At 34.6% G+C, this 14902-nt stretch overlaps 1 protein-coding gene across 2 annotated transcripts; it reads right to left on the bottom strand.

Annotated features, from left to right (window-relative positions):
• Positions 1–4411: 4411 nt before the first annotated feature.
• Positions 4412–10042, bottom strand: LOC108996950 (probable serine/threonine-protein kinase WNK4). Of its 2 annotated transcripts, none has more exons than XM_018973007.2 (7): positions 9088–10042; positions 7323–7588; positions 6986–7209; positions 6745–6902; positions 6360–6666; positions 5862–6203; positions 4412–5082 (listed from the first exon to the last, which is right to left on the bottom strand). In XM_018973007.2, the coding sequence occupies exons 1-7, from the start codon at positions 9214–9216 to the stop codon at positions 4655–4657; spliced, it is 1854 nt and encodes a 617-aa protein (XP_018828552.1). In that variant the 5' UTR covers positions 9217–10042; the 3' UTR covers positions 4412–4654. The 2 variants fall into 2 exon arrangements, with proteins under 2 accessions (XP_018828552.1, XP_018828550.1); XM_018973005.2 differs by having other exon boundaries at positions 4412–5127; positions 9088–10037.
• Positions 10043–14902: the final 4860 nt, after the last annotated feature.

The following is a 14902-nucleotide window of genomic DNA, read 5'->3' as shown; positions in this document are numbered from 1 at the left end:
AGATATAAGAATTATAAAATGCAAATTATCTTGGCAGTCTCACTACTTGCAAACACCTTTCCTGCTCTTCTTCTCTGAATTTCTGTCCTCCCAAGTTAAACATTTTTTTTTAGATAAACAAGATTTTCAGTATTTGCCATAGGTTAGTGATTACAAATTTCAAGTCAGGAATAACCATTCATTTCAAAGTTTTTTTTGGGTTCTCTGAATTTAGCAGACTTATGATCAACTGCCTTTATGATCGAAGTGTTCTGTATTCTGAAGCTGTGGGAATTCTATGCATCGAATTCAATCACAACTGAAGATCTATGGGGTTATTAACTTGTGGAGCACGGCACAAACATTCAATATCAAAGGCCAACGTCCCAAAATTGTGAGACAAACCATGAACAGAAACAGCGTTCTTCCAAAATGAAAATAACCCGTTAAAGGCTAAACCAAGAACTCTTATCGATCTAACTAAATGCTCATCTTCCTCGGGAAATTCAGTTCTTCCTCACTAACTAGAATGTAAAGTTTTAAGCCCCATTTAATAGATTCCACATTTCAATATTGTTGACTACAAGTCACTAAAAAATCTCTGGTGGAAAGGAAAGAAAAAGGGCTTCGCTAAAAATAAAAAGTGGAAAAAAAAAAACTGTAATAAAACATGCATGTCTGGCAACATTGATTGGTGAAAAAAACGCTTGAGTACTCTGCTTTCGTTCAGCTTGTAAATTGTTTATAGTAGTAGTTTTGCTATCTCAGGATCGTAGTTGGGGGGAACCAAAGTATGAGGGGATTTTTCCCCGACCTATGGAATTTCCTAGATCAATTGAGGTGACTCACAAGAAGACATAATATTAAAAAAGAATAAGGATCTAGAGGCATGGAAATGTAAGGAGGTACGAGAAAGTAAAGTTAGAAGAGAAAAATGAGAGATTTGACATAAAGCAAGAAAAAACGAGGTGTCAAGAGAGAAAAAATAAATAGGTGACTTAAAGCAAATGGGGGGTAGGGAAAAAAAAGGAAAATGCTGGAGCTCCCGCTGGGGGCTCCCGCTGAGAGCTCCCGCTGGAGTTTTAGTGTATTTTATCATGTGTATTTTTTAATTTTTTTTTATATAAATGTTTTTAATAATTTTAAATATTTTTAAAAAATAAAAAAAATTTATAATATTATTAAATAATACTTGCTTAATCACGAAGTAAAATATAAAATATTTTTTTATGATTTTTTATTTTACTTCGTGATTAAGGAAGTATTTTTTAATAACTTTTTTTTTACTTCTTGATTAAGAAAATATTTTTAATGATGTTCTAAATTTATTTTATTTTTTAAAAAATATTAAAAAAAATTATATAAAAAACAACTTAAAAAAAACACATACAATATATGCTACAGCCCCCAGCGGGAGCTCCCAGCGAGAGCCCCCAGCGGGGGCTGTAGCATGATCCATCTATTAAGCGGGGGCAAGAGGAACCTACGGATTGGGGAACTTTTTTTTGGGAGAAGACTTCGACTTCTTTCGACTTTTGGGTTCTCCTTTGACTTCTTCTTCAACTTAAGAGATCCAGAGAGAATGGCTTCTCCAGTAAATAGATCTACAGCTTCTATTATACAGTGAGAAATGAGAGGCTATGAGAGACTGTAAACAAGCTTATTATAGTGAAATCTCCCCTCTTCAAACCCCATGAATACAGAACGCGACAAAAGCACCTAGTTTTTTAAGTATATTATAATTTCTCAATTGCTTTGCTATCGGTCTGAGTTTTGAACATGGTAGATACAAAATGTCGGGTCGGGAGGTAGTGAACAAGCTTGGTTAGGCTCAAGAATAATTATTGAAAAACATCCGCTCAAGTTCTTTACCGAATTTGAGGGCAAAAGTGAACGAGATAGACAAAGTAAGCCCTACATTATGTGGTAAGATCCGATTCATGTGTCTATCTATATCTCCACTTAAAGCTCTTATCCAAAAACTAAGCCGGAGCTCTACTGAATTGTAGGACTAAGACAAACAGGCCTATTGAAGTGTGAATAGAATCCGGATCGTTTCCCTTGAGATTATTAATATCCATTGACACAAGTATTGGAGTTTCAACCACATTAGTATCCTACATGATTAGGCATAAGAGCTGGGTATACTTCAGTAGCTCTACTAGAATTCAAGGAAATAGAAAAACAAAGTCACTAAACACCATAAATAACTTCATGTATCTACATGAGATATCATCTTACACCAAATTTAGGCAATTAGGGCTGTTTATTACAAACTATAACAGGTGATCTGATAAACTTATCATCCACTTTGGCAGACGAGTGATACCTTTTTTACCATCAAATGGGAAGGTTTTATAGAGCCATCCAACCAAGTTTGGTTTGGATAAAACCATGCAGCATAAATTCATACTACTACAATGGTTAACCTAAGTTAATATAGTTAATTCAAATAAAATAGAAATGGTCATGCACCGTTGCAGATTTTAATATATAGCAGAGAACCACTGAAGCCATGAATATACCAATCGTTATGAATGGTACCAGACACACATAGGTTGTACACTCCAGGGAATAGAGGACCCCAAATACTTTCTTAGGTAAAAATTATTGCAGTTCTCAACAAGCAGGCTAAGCACCTTTTTTCTGATAGTAGACCTGATCTGATGGGCATATAACATTTGTACAGATGTAAATGAAGGTAAGATTCCTGGTGATTTTTCTGTCATTGTCAATGCAATTAACACCTCTAAACTATATATGAATCAAGACCAATCATTTTGATGAATCATGGGTGACCATAAAGCTTGCCTCACGACAGTTTATTTAATAAATTGTATCCCCTCCATATGCCTTACCAACGAGTCCCCCTTCTTTAAACTCTTGATCATCATCCAAAGTCGTCTTCTTCTCTGTGTCTTTGTCGAAGATGCAAACTGGATTGGGTGGCCTAAGACTCCACGTTCCATCACTAGCTTTTGCACCTTTATGGAAAATAACTACATCTCTTGGTGTGACAAAAACAAAACATCATATCAAGATCATGCACTGAAGCCAAATACAGTAACATGACCCACATCACTAATGAATTAACATGGCTAGCCTCTTCTATAAGATATCAGTAAAAATAAATCTATGTGCGAGTTTATTTTTTTACACACCAAACCTATCGACTATCTTAGAAGTCTGTCACATCAGTTTACCTAAAAGTACATTGATATTTTGGACATTTTATGAATATAATAGAAACCAGACTAATAAATATCACAAGTCTTTACCAAATATTTTGCCCTTGCTCAGTTGCTCACAAATTAGTGAACCTGATCATAATTGGCTGAGGTTGTGGGGAGTATTGAAAGCAACTTTCATCTCAACGGTCAAAACATTCCAAACACAGCATGCACAAATCCTGACCAGCTTCAATCATCCAACGACAACAAAACAACTTCCAAAACAGCAGCTACAGCAAATAAGGGTAATTATCTGACGACCACTGTACCACTCGCTTCCATTTTACAGACACAAGCTCCTCGACGACACAAGAGAACCTAATCTTCCACAAATGTACTTTCGATTCTGTAGCTCATTAATTCTCGTAATAATTGTTTCCCTTTTTTGTTGGCTGAAATGGTAGTATTTGTTTCATGCTATATGCGTGAAAACTGACAAGGAGATTGAAGCAGTTTTACATTATCCTTATTAATTAGGTGTCAGTAGTCCAACTTATTATAAAGGTTGAACCCTCAACTTACTCTTCTTTCAGGTGATCGACATGCTTAAAGTGAACACTCCCACCTCTAAGAAAATGCATGTCGAGCATAATATATGGTAATTCAGATCCACCATAAAACTTTATGACAGACAATGGCTGAAAAACATGATTTAGTGTTAGTCGCTCAATGCTATGGCCATCAAGCACCACAACTTTGCATGGCATTGTCTAAACATTGATCAGGGTTACAAGTATCACAAAAGTTCATCAATCCTATACTGCTTTATAGTTTCACCCTGGAGTTCTGTTTCCAAAAATCTCCAGCACGTGGTCTATGATAATAAATTGCATAATGCAATGTTTAAATATGTAGGGTCCAAATTTGGAATGTACTTCTACGGCATCACAGATTAGAACGGTACAAGTAAGTAAACAACGAATGGAAAGAACCAAAGCTTGATCAAGCATCAAGTAAAAACTGACATATTACATCAATATGACATGATAATCATATGGCGCTCATGCTATCCCTAGAATAAATCACGTGGCACTGCATGGTAGTGTCACGTCAAGAAGGCCATTTGAGTGGTAAGTTTCAGATACCCAGTAGCAGAGTGATACTTCTTTGGGATGAAGTGCAGAGAGAGAGAAGGAAATCGATATCTCTGCTTTGATGGATGTTATATCGCCCTTCTTCAAAAAGTTTAAACTTCAAATTGATAGGAATGGATTAAACTATTTTTTTTTAATTTATACACCAACCGTTTCATACAAGCATTTATTCTCAAACAGAAGATTCTATATTATATATATGTAATGTAGACATTTGTACATAAAATACCATCTAGATTCTCACTCTCACGCACATGACCTTGAGTGTGCTAAAGTCTCGTACCATCACCACCATGAATTAAGCATTTTGCATGTGTTTGTCGATCAAATCTTCAAATTTTGAATCTTTTCTCACTGAAGCATTTTCCTATTCTTCTGCTTTGATGGCTTTGACTCCATTTTAGAAACCTCACATGGAGCTTGAAACCCAATATTTTCCACAGCTCCAACTGTCTTAGACAACCGCCGCTTGTTTACCTCCTCCACCAATGACCTGTGCAGTAATTGGCTACGTGTATCTACCAGTGATCTGTTTCTCGTTAGCCTACGGTTGTCCACCATCCCCTTACCTTTACAAGTAGAGCCAGAGGCTCCATGCGATTCTTGTGAAACTCCCCATTGTCTACTAGCCATGGACGGCAGCCATTTTTGGACTGCTTCCCCAGGACAAAACCTGGTACAGTTGTGACTCGTTATGGCTGCATGTTGGTATCCTCTTCTAGGACTTGTGCTGGGCTCTTGCTCATTACCAGAGTAGTAATCTACGTTCGAATATGTTCCTGAGTGTGAAGAGCTTTGAGAGCTGGCATCATCAAGCAAATTATCTGCAGCAGCAATTTTTTCTAATTGAAATCGAAATTTCAAGCTGTAACGGCTAAGTTGTCTACCAAACCCTGCCGGGTTTTTGCTAGAAAAATGTAACCTGACCTACCATTTATCATGCCCATGTTTGTGACATTTTATAGGATGAGTTATCCTGCTTACAAACCGATTTTTAAACACACCAGGACACATTAAAGTTGTTTAAAGAATAAAAAACATCATAAAAGCCTACTCTAGATGATGTGGTGTGTTAAATATTTTACTAAATAGACTTACAAATAGATTTTTTCTTTATAGGGTTGGGCGCACCAGTTGACCAAGCTAGTATGAGCTTCACCATCCCAACTCAATTATCCTTGTTATTCTAGGTCTGCGCATACCCTCAAGGCCCAAGATTTAAGCTTGGAAAGGGTTTGGGTCAAACAGCCCGAGAAAGGCTTTGGAGGGATCATATGCCCTGACCTTCAGGTATTATCACAGCATACTCATGTTATCATGTGTTTATTTTGCATTTGGACAAATTAAGCCCGTGCAACTGGTCATGTGCAGATTACTGAAGACTCCCTGTTTCTAGTTTCTACTCCCATATAAAGTCCATGAAAGCAGGGCATCCCTTAAACCCTGGCTAAGTGATGCCCAAGGAGCCTCCAATTAGAACAGTGATTTGTAGTTCCAGTATATATGATAAAAACACGTTAAAGAACACATTAGCTTCGGAATAACTAAGGAGACATACCTTGGAACCAACCACGCTGGTTTGCCATTTCATCAATCCTCATCAAGACTGATGCTGATCCGTCGGATGATGAAAGGGAGGAGAAAGATTGAAAAGGATGATGAGGGCCCCGATCATCATCGTTGTCTTCATCTTGATAGTTAAAAGTATGGTAGGCTTCAGGATGAGACAGGTCCCATCTTTTCCAATGGGGTACTAAAGCAGAAATCTCTCCTTCAATCATATATGCAATTTCAAATGGTTCCCAATCAGAGATCTCCAACTCCTTCACCATCTCCGTTGCAACATCAATTGGAGTGTCCGTTAAAATGTCAAAAGGAAAAAATATGTTCCTCGGAGAGCCTGCAATAAAATACAGTAATTAAGTGCCGTACATGGGCTTGGACCATACCATCTGAACTTAATTAAGAATATGCTTGGACGTATTCCAAAAACAAACTATCCAGTGAAATGATTAGATTTAGAACAATGCATTTTAAGGAGAAGCTAAAGCAGTACCATCCTTATGGGCAATATGCACTTTAAGAAAGATGGTATCATCAGGATTGAGCTTCCCCGTGATTGTCATGTCTGTCTTGTGTGGATCATGGCTTGATTGTAGTTTCTCCATTTCCCCTTTATTTAAAAATGCCTTCTGACTTCCTAGCTTTGTCATAGATAACTGTTCATCTTCATCAGATGCTAGAAAAGGGTCGAGCAATAATTCTTTTGCTGACAATCTCTTTGAAGCAGTTACTAAGCATCTTCCAATGAATTTCTGTGCTTCCAAGTCTTCAATTCGGTAGAATGCTCCTGGCAGCTTCCCCTGAACAAAGAAGAGTGCAAGTGGCTAACATACTTGTTTCACCAACGTCTGTAAACTTGACATCAAAACAGACCTTACCGATGTCACTTTCTTGTAGATTTGAGCAGGGTTGGCACATTCACCATATGGATATTCAGATGTCAGCATCTCCAAAACACACATGCCAAATGAGTACACGTCAACGAGCTCATTGTAATCTTCTTCATATAATTCTGGTGCCATGAACTCTGGGGTGCCTAACACGGGTGAAAAGCTAAATTAGGAGAATTTGAGGTGAGTACCTGCAAGACTCATGTGCTAATGGCAGAGAAATAAGTACCTATGACACTGTGGGCAGATCGGGAATCATGAAGAATCGCAGCAAGTCCTAGATCACCAATTTTGACTTGTCCAAGATGGCCATTGACAAAGATGTTATCACACTTGAGATCTCTATGAATTACTGGAGGATCAAGACCATGAAGATAAACAAGGCCCCGTAAGATTTGGCGTGCCCAGCTCTTAACAGCTCGGATGTTTACTTTCTTATATTTCTTCCTGTATCTGCATCATGCGAAAATGCTGTATGTCATTCATATGCAATTTTACCTAGTTCTGAGTGTCTATATCAAGGGATGAGAGCAGTAGCAAATATTAAAATTGGGAAAGGAAATTACTCTCTTAGTGTCCCCGAGGTAAACAATTCGGTAATGAAGTTGAATGTCCTGCGATCAACATCAATCCAGGAAGTGTGGAATCGAATTATGGAGTCATGTTTAAGGGTTCTGAGCAGGTGAACCTCTGAATACAGCCGCTGCAAATCCTCCGGTGAGCGAAGCACCTCATTCAGTTTTACTTGGTTCCACGCCACCTCAATCCCAAGGAGCTGGTCAATTGCCTTGTACACTTTCTTCATTGCTCCTTTTCCAAGAACTTCATCAGACTATTCATCACAAAGACAAAACTATGATGCATCAAAATCAATGCTACAGAATTTGAAGTATTAACATTGGTAATAGATTATTTATCCCTAGTTTCTGCAGTACAGAAAAAAAAAAAATACTGGAAAGAGTGGACAATAGGGATTGAAAATTTCCAACTGATCCGTGATCCACGAATGGGAGAAAAATCCCCGGATCAAACTCCTTACTTTGGTGGGTCTTTTTGCTTATGTAAGTAATCAACCAACAAAATCAACAACTATGTGCACGATAAGCAAGCAAGAGAAGGGGTACATAATCATTATCATACGAGCATTTCATCCTTACTTCACTCTTCCTCGTCTCTATGTGCATATTTATCCACCATAAGCCTTTTCTCGCTTGAACCTTGCCCTTAACTCATGTCTAATCTCATCCAAGTTCTGTTTCTTGGACTGCATCAAAGGCTTCTATAGGTACATGTACATAGATATTAGGTTCTCATTCGTAAAAGCCTCTGAAAATGCTCCCCATACCATCCATTTATGTTTATTTCAAACCATGTAATCAAGTATCCTAATTACAGTATATGCTCAGTGCATCACCTTAATTAAAGGGTGGTGCTCGGGACGAGAGGAAGCCCTTTCAATTGTCATGGTGTTACACTGTCAATACAGAATGCTCAGAACTATCATCGTTTACAGAGGTCCCCAAAAAAAAAAACATTTGCATGGATAATCTTTTTTAATGCCAATTGGTACTGCATTTCTCTGATCTCTCACACTTCAAACTTAGCACATACTAAAACAATTTAAAGAAACTTACTGTTGTTTGGGACAGTCATCTAGACATCTACCACGGAATTAGGCGTCACCCGAAACAAGTAGACCCCATAAAAGTGTAGACCTCTAAAACTGTACAAATCATTTTTCTAGAATATTAGCCACCTCCATGATGCATGCATAAGAATATAATACTCTACAACTCTCTGAAATTATCTTGACTGCGTCAAATTAACAATACCCACAACTCTCAGCGATTATCTCTCGACCTTTTCTTGTTTCATGTAGCGTATTGGCCGTAAACCAATATAATTATATTATCGTTGACAGTCTTTGATGTATTGGCACGATTGTTAATTTGATTCTACACCAATTCCGAGAAGCCAACCAACAAAAATAGCTGAGCTAAACAATGAGACCTTCCCTAGATTCGACAGAGTAAACAACATCCACTTGATAAAAAACAAGTGCGCGTGCTTTAATCAGCTTTAAAATATGGTTTTACCTTTCTATAAAATATGTTAACTTTATATATAGCGTCTTAATGATTTGCATGTTAGTTAGAATATTCAAAAGTTTCCCAATTCAACAAACAAAGAAATCAAAAGCAGTATCAATTATAAATCCAAAAAAGGAAAAAAGGAAAGAAAAATCAACGAAAAGAATGAATCATATATACACAGCACACAGAAGAATATGATCCAAAAGATACATATAAATAGGTTGCAAGCCTGGCTTACTCTGCCGTATCGACCAGTGGGATCGGTTTCCAAGTATTCAGTTTCTGATATGGATTCGTGGGTGCGCTCTCCAATATTCTTCCGATACATGTTTGGGCTACCAACCTCCTTGTTGTCCAAGCGTTGCATGCGCCTACCTAGCTAAACTTTGGTGAAGAAATACAGCAGGACTAGGAACAGAAACCCGAAACCCGCAGGCGTCAAGGAATTCAGATTATCACGTGACTAATTTGTTTTAGGCAAGTAGAAACTAGGAGTGCTGATCGATGAACTCTAATCAAAGAAAACGAGTTCTAAATCCGCGGCTTTCCCTCGTGGTTTTCGTATGAGAAGACGCCAAAGAGGAGCCAGAAGAGCCTGGAGTAGTCAATCCTCAGCATGATCCATGCCATCTCTACAACCGCACGTGAGAAGTCGTACTTCTTATTAGGAACCATTTAGAAAAACAGAGTGAAAGTTGTGGAATATTAGGAAGATACGGTCCGGATGTACGATTTGACAGAAGAATGAGAGTGAAATGTTTGTTTTTGATGGAAAAGGTAGAAAAGTAAGAGAATCAGATAAAAAACAAAGGACAATCTCACTTTTGGAGATGTGGGATTCTTGAGATTTTATCCAAGGCGTATTAGATGGAGGATAAGAAGCAATAACTGTGGGGGTTCTGAGGTGGGACAGCTTTGGGAATCAAAAAGCCGAGAGAGAGTGTAGAGACTGAGGGATTGCCCGCGCACCACGGAACTTGAAGAATCTGTGGCCATGCTTTGTTGGTATCATTTTGTGGGCGACACAATTCAAGAGAAGCCCCCAAAAAGATGAAAACTTGAGGAAGGGATCGGGCAAATGGGATTTGGGATTGAAGGGAAATTTAGGAGCTTAGACAACAAAGCAAAGCGGATCAGAAATATTGGGAATGATGGTGGGAGGGACTTGTGTGGGTTTGTGTATAAATAAATGGAGGAGACGAAACGAAAATGAATGCGGTGGTGGGAGCGAGGCCCCTAGGACGGTGCGGAGATCGTGGCATTTGAGGTATTATGATGTGTCAGTCATATATATGACGTTTAATGTTGTTGGAGGTTGTTTGTCAGACATAAAAGATTTTATATAAAATATATTAAAATAATTTTACAATTTGATGTACACTTTAATATATATTATTAAAAATAATTTTATAAAATTTGTATTATTTATTTTATAATTTTATAATTTAACATATCATACAAATTATTTTAAAATATAATTTTATAAAAAGAGACTCGCCTAGCATGTCTAGCTAAAAAATAATAATAATAAGAAAAAAAAAAAAAGACTATAAAAATGATAGAACACATCCAAATTTCGACCCTATAGGTGCATGGAAATAGAAAATCGAACTTATCTTTGCAGACATAAAGGACCAATGATCTCTTTTCAACTCTAATGTCACAGTCATTTGTTCATGAAATTAGTATTATATATCCAACTCTCTACTTATCTGATGAGATTAAACGAGTTTGTGTATGTATGTTGTGAGTATATTATATATGTTATATTCTCCAATTTGTTGATTCAGTCTTTTTTTTAAACTGGTTTCGAATTAATTATTTTTCGATTTTTCTATGTTTCCACCGATCAAATTTATACCTCTTTACAAAAGGAAAATCACATTAATGTATTAATTTTGGCCTCCAGATCTGATTTTAATAGAAAGAGGAAGAGCCTATTTCTCTCTCTCATTCCCTCTTTTCTCCATCTACCTACTTTGTATATCAAGATAGTTCTATTTTCTTAATTTATTTTATTTCCTTCAAGGTAAAAAAATACGAATCTACAATTTTTTCGACAATTCTCAAGAGATACGCACAGCACAAGAAGACTCCTAGGCCACAAATCATTCGGATGATAGTGGCGGTTTTATGAAAATTACTGTGTGTGATCCTCACGCGCCACTCACAACTGCGTATGGTCTTCACGTGCCATCCCTTTCGACAGCTTTTCTCGTCACACGCCGGACACTGGAATCACCACCATCAGATCTTTCAAATCTAACTTTTGTTACTAAAAAGAGACAAGTGTGTTGTCTTCACGCGCCGTCACAAATTTCAAAATCTATCGGAATTGGTTCAAAAAAAGTTTGACTCTTGGATATTTGTCTGTAGAGGTTGAGTCCTCTCTTTCTATAAAGGATGAGGTTAAGTCTCTTTTTAGATATAGTGTTTGACTCTTGAACATTTGTTTGTAAAGAGTATTTGCAGTAGTGAAGATCAGACAAGTCACAAAAGGAAATAGTCTACTAGTAGAGCTCCAAATGCACTAATTGGTTTATGAGGTAATGGTTGATGTGAGAATATTCCTGCATGTATCCGGTTATAGATGTAAGTTTTTCTAATGTGATGAATGAATGATGACAATTTCTTTTAAAAAAAAAGAAGTTACTAATTTTAGCACAATAGAGAACGGTCTCTCTATTTTATGTGAAAATAAATATTTCAATCATCATCGTGTGAGAATAAGATGACAAATAAAATAAAAAGAAGGATTAGGAAAAATAAAAATTATTTGTTGTTAGACTAATTAAGTCTTGGTGGGAAAAAATAAAATAGAAAGGAGGCTTTGGAAAAATACAAATTATTTGTTGTTAGACTAATTGTAAATCTTAATGGGAAAAGTCTTGACGGAAATGTATATATATATATATATTTTCCTCCACTGATAAAAATTATTGACATATTTGTACACCCACGTTTGTTTGTTGAATGCATAAATCATAAATGTCTGTTGATAGTGCATGAAGCTCTAAATTTCAAAGCAAGCAACTTTGTCGGGAATTGATACGTCGTCGTACGTATAAGACAAATACGTATGAAATTCATGGGCAGCTGGGGGTGCTGGAGATTTACGTGCATAGGAGAATAATTTCTGCTCCTATCCGAAATAATAGGAATGATATTAATAACAAACCTGTTGCTTATAATTAGGCAATTATCATCATCACATGATACCTTTTTGTTAACAATTACTACAACACTATGGGAAATGATTTATAGATCATTTTCAACATGTTTTTTTTAACTCATTTTGAATTGGAGAATATTTAGTAAAAAAAAATTGCATATTAAAAATTATCTATAAATTTTTAAAATATAATACAAATAATTAAATCTATATTTTTCCATCAGCTTAATATTTCAGGACAAGTGATAATTTTTCATGGTATCAAAGCATAGGTGAGTTCGAATCTTGTCCCTGGCTCTACATTCTATATAATTTAATTAAATATTTCACATGTTGGGCGCACACGTTAGGGAAATGTTAAGAACATAATACAAATAACTAAATCTACTTATTTCTATTAGTTTAAACTGTTGAGAGAAGTGATTAGTTATTTCTCCTAATTCATTTTCCATAATGTTGAATTGGAGATTTAAAGATTCTTTGGCCTTGAATTGGATAATTTATGTACATGGACTTTCCAAGTAGATCATTGTTCGTAACATAAATATTACTCATAATCTAGTATCAAATGATGGTCACATAAATAAATAATTTTTTAATCATTAATCTCACTCAAAAAAATAATAAACAGGTCATAATTAAGATAGATAACAAATGAATCGGGTCGAACAATCGAGCGGAGAAATTTGGACAGTAGTGTGGAGATGTTTGGGAGATGAAATAAGGTGAGAATTTTGTTAATAGTCATAAAATGGTTTGTAGGAAGTTGTGGGATAGTTTAGTTAAGTATTTATTAGGTTTTGATAAAGAATAGAGAAAATGTTGAATAAAATATATTATAAAATTAAAATATTATTATAATAAATTTTTTTAATATTATTTTTTTAAGAATTTAAAAATTTTTAATTGTTTTTATTTAAAATTTTAAAAAAATTATAATAATTAATTAAAAAATTTATATGGTTTGAAATAGAATATTATAAGTGAGATAGAAGTTATTGCCAAACATCTGTTAGTGGTGACAAGAAGAAAAGGCATATTCTCCCACCCAAGTATATATGCAGTGGAGTTAGACAAAAAGTACAAGGACAACCACTTTTCCAATTTCCTCTCCGGCATGCTTTTGTGCACTTCAAAGTTTGAAGGTGTGCCTTCACTTTTTCTACAACAAAGTTTGTGCTCTTCCGATGGCTGCACTTGTGACCATTACATCTCACAACTTCTTTTTTTTCTTCTTCTTTTTTTTTTTAATTATTATTATTATTATTATTATTATTATGTTAAAAAACAAGAAAAAACAAAAAAAATACGCATTTATGGGTAGCTAACCTTTATTTTTATAGAAAAATGATATATATAATATCTAAATATACAAACTTCACGCGAATCCTTTATAAAAAAGTGAATCTCACAAACAAAAATATAAAAAACTTATTTTTATTTTCTGAAATCCACAATTTTACAAAAAATTTGTACAATATTTATATATTTAAAATTTGTACCTAACATTTTTCTTTTTAATATGTCATGTATACTCGAGATCCTTTCTTTTTTATCAAGTTAATATGTCAAATTATCAAGTCTGTTTGTTTTTACAATTAATTTCAATTCATCTTATCTAATCATTATAATTTTTTTAAATTTTTACATAAAATTAAATAAACAAATTAATTTTTTCAAATTTAAAAATAAAAATACTATTAAAAATATATATTTTAACAATTTTTTATTTAATTTTTTAATTTTAATCTGAAATATCTGCCAAAACAATTATCCTTTCTTCTCTGGGATATTAATAATTGAGTAAAGTTATAGAAGTTGACTGTAGATAGATATGATCATTTAATGGAAGTATTTCACCACTTTCTCCTCTGTCTTATTCGATTTCAAACCAACCACTCTGGATAGAAACCAACTCCATGCATGAATATTCAAACGAAGACAAGATTGGTGTTTTTGTTGTTAGTGTGACTCAACAACAAATGCCAAACACCAAATTCTAATCACCCATTAAATCCAACGTCTATGATTTAAGTGTTTTAAAAATACTTACCATAAAACCAACAGCAATTATATATGATTACATAATGTTGTATGTATATTAATTGAAAAAATGTTTTTGTTACAAAAAGATTAAACAAAAATAAATTTACAGATTGGCATGAGTACTAGATGTGGTATATTAGATTGAAAGATTATTTTTATTATAAAGTAGATCTAATATATCATACAAATTCATATCAGTTTGTGAGTTTATTTTTATAAGATCTCTTTATAATTGTAACACTTTTCAAATTATTTAACAAATTAAATGTTTCATTTTCCATAGTTGCAAACATGAGTCTAATTATTGTTTTTTTTTTTTTTCTATTTTTGCAATCTTAGTAATTCACCTCCCTACTCTTGTAGCTTGTAATATTTTATTATTACGATATTTTCTTAAGTCTCGTTTACATATAAGAAGTGTTTCATCTCATCATTATAATTTTTTTAACTTTTTATATAAAATATAATAAATAATTTAATTTAAAAAGAATATGATTAAAAGCTACTGAGTTAGCATATAGTTAAACGTGGAAGAATATAAACAATGAATTGGGGGAATGGACAGGTGAAATGGATTTGGAAATGGTCATGTAGTACAGACTAATTATATATTATAACCACAAAACATTATGTGACACACATGACATAAACGTGGTGTGGCATCATATGTAAAAGTCAACAGTATTAGGTTCTAATTATATGCCTCTCTCTTTTTTTTGTCGGGCCTTTTTCTTTTTTGTCTGCATTAATCATATGTATTTTTAAGTATTTGGTGGTGGCAGAGGCGACCACGTGTGGTTGGATTGAATAGAAATTTGAAAAAGAAAAAGGAATC

Source organism: Juglans regia, chromosome 14, assembly GCF_001411555.2.
Source record: "Juglans regia cultivar Chandler chromosome 14, Walnut 2.0, whole genome shotgun sequence".
Lineage (NCBI taxonomy): Eukaryota > Viridiplantae > Streptophyta > Magnoliopsida > Fagales > Juglandaceae > Juglans > Juglans regia.
This window is presented reverse-complemented; position numbering and strand designations above follow the sequence as displayed.

Bases quoted from the DNA above. Each gene is read 5' to 3' on its own strand.
- LOC108996950 (XM_018973005.2), bottom strand. From the start codon at position 9,216: ATGCAACGCTTGGACAACAAGGAGGTTGGTAGCCCAAACATGTATCGG. The intron at 7,210-7,322 runs GTAATTTCCTTT...CGCATGATGCAG, and splicing joins ACCTCGGGGACACTAAGAGA to ATACAGGAAGAAATATAAGA. The intron at 5,128-5,861 runs GTATGTCTCCTT...TTGCTGCTGCAG, and splicing joins CCAGCGTGGTTGGTTCCAAG to ATAATTTGCTTGATGATGCC.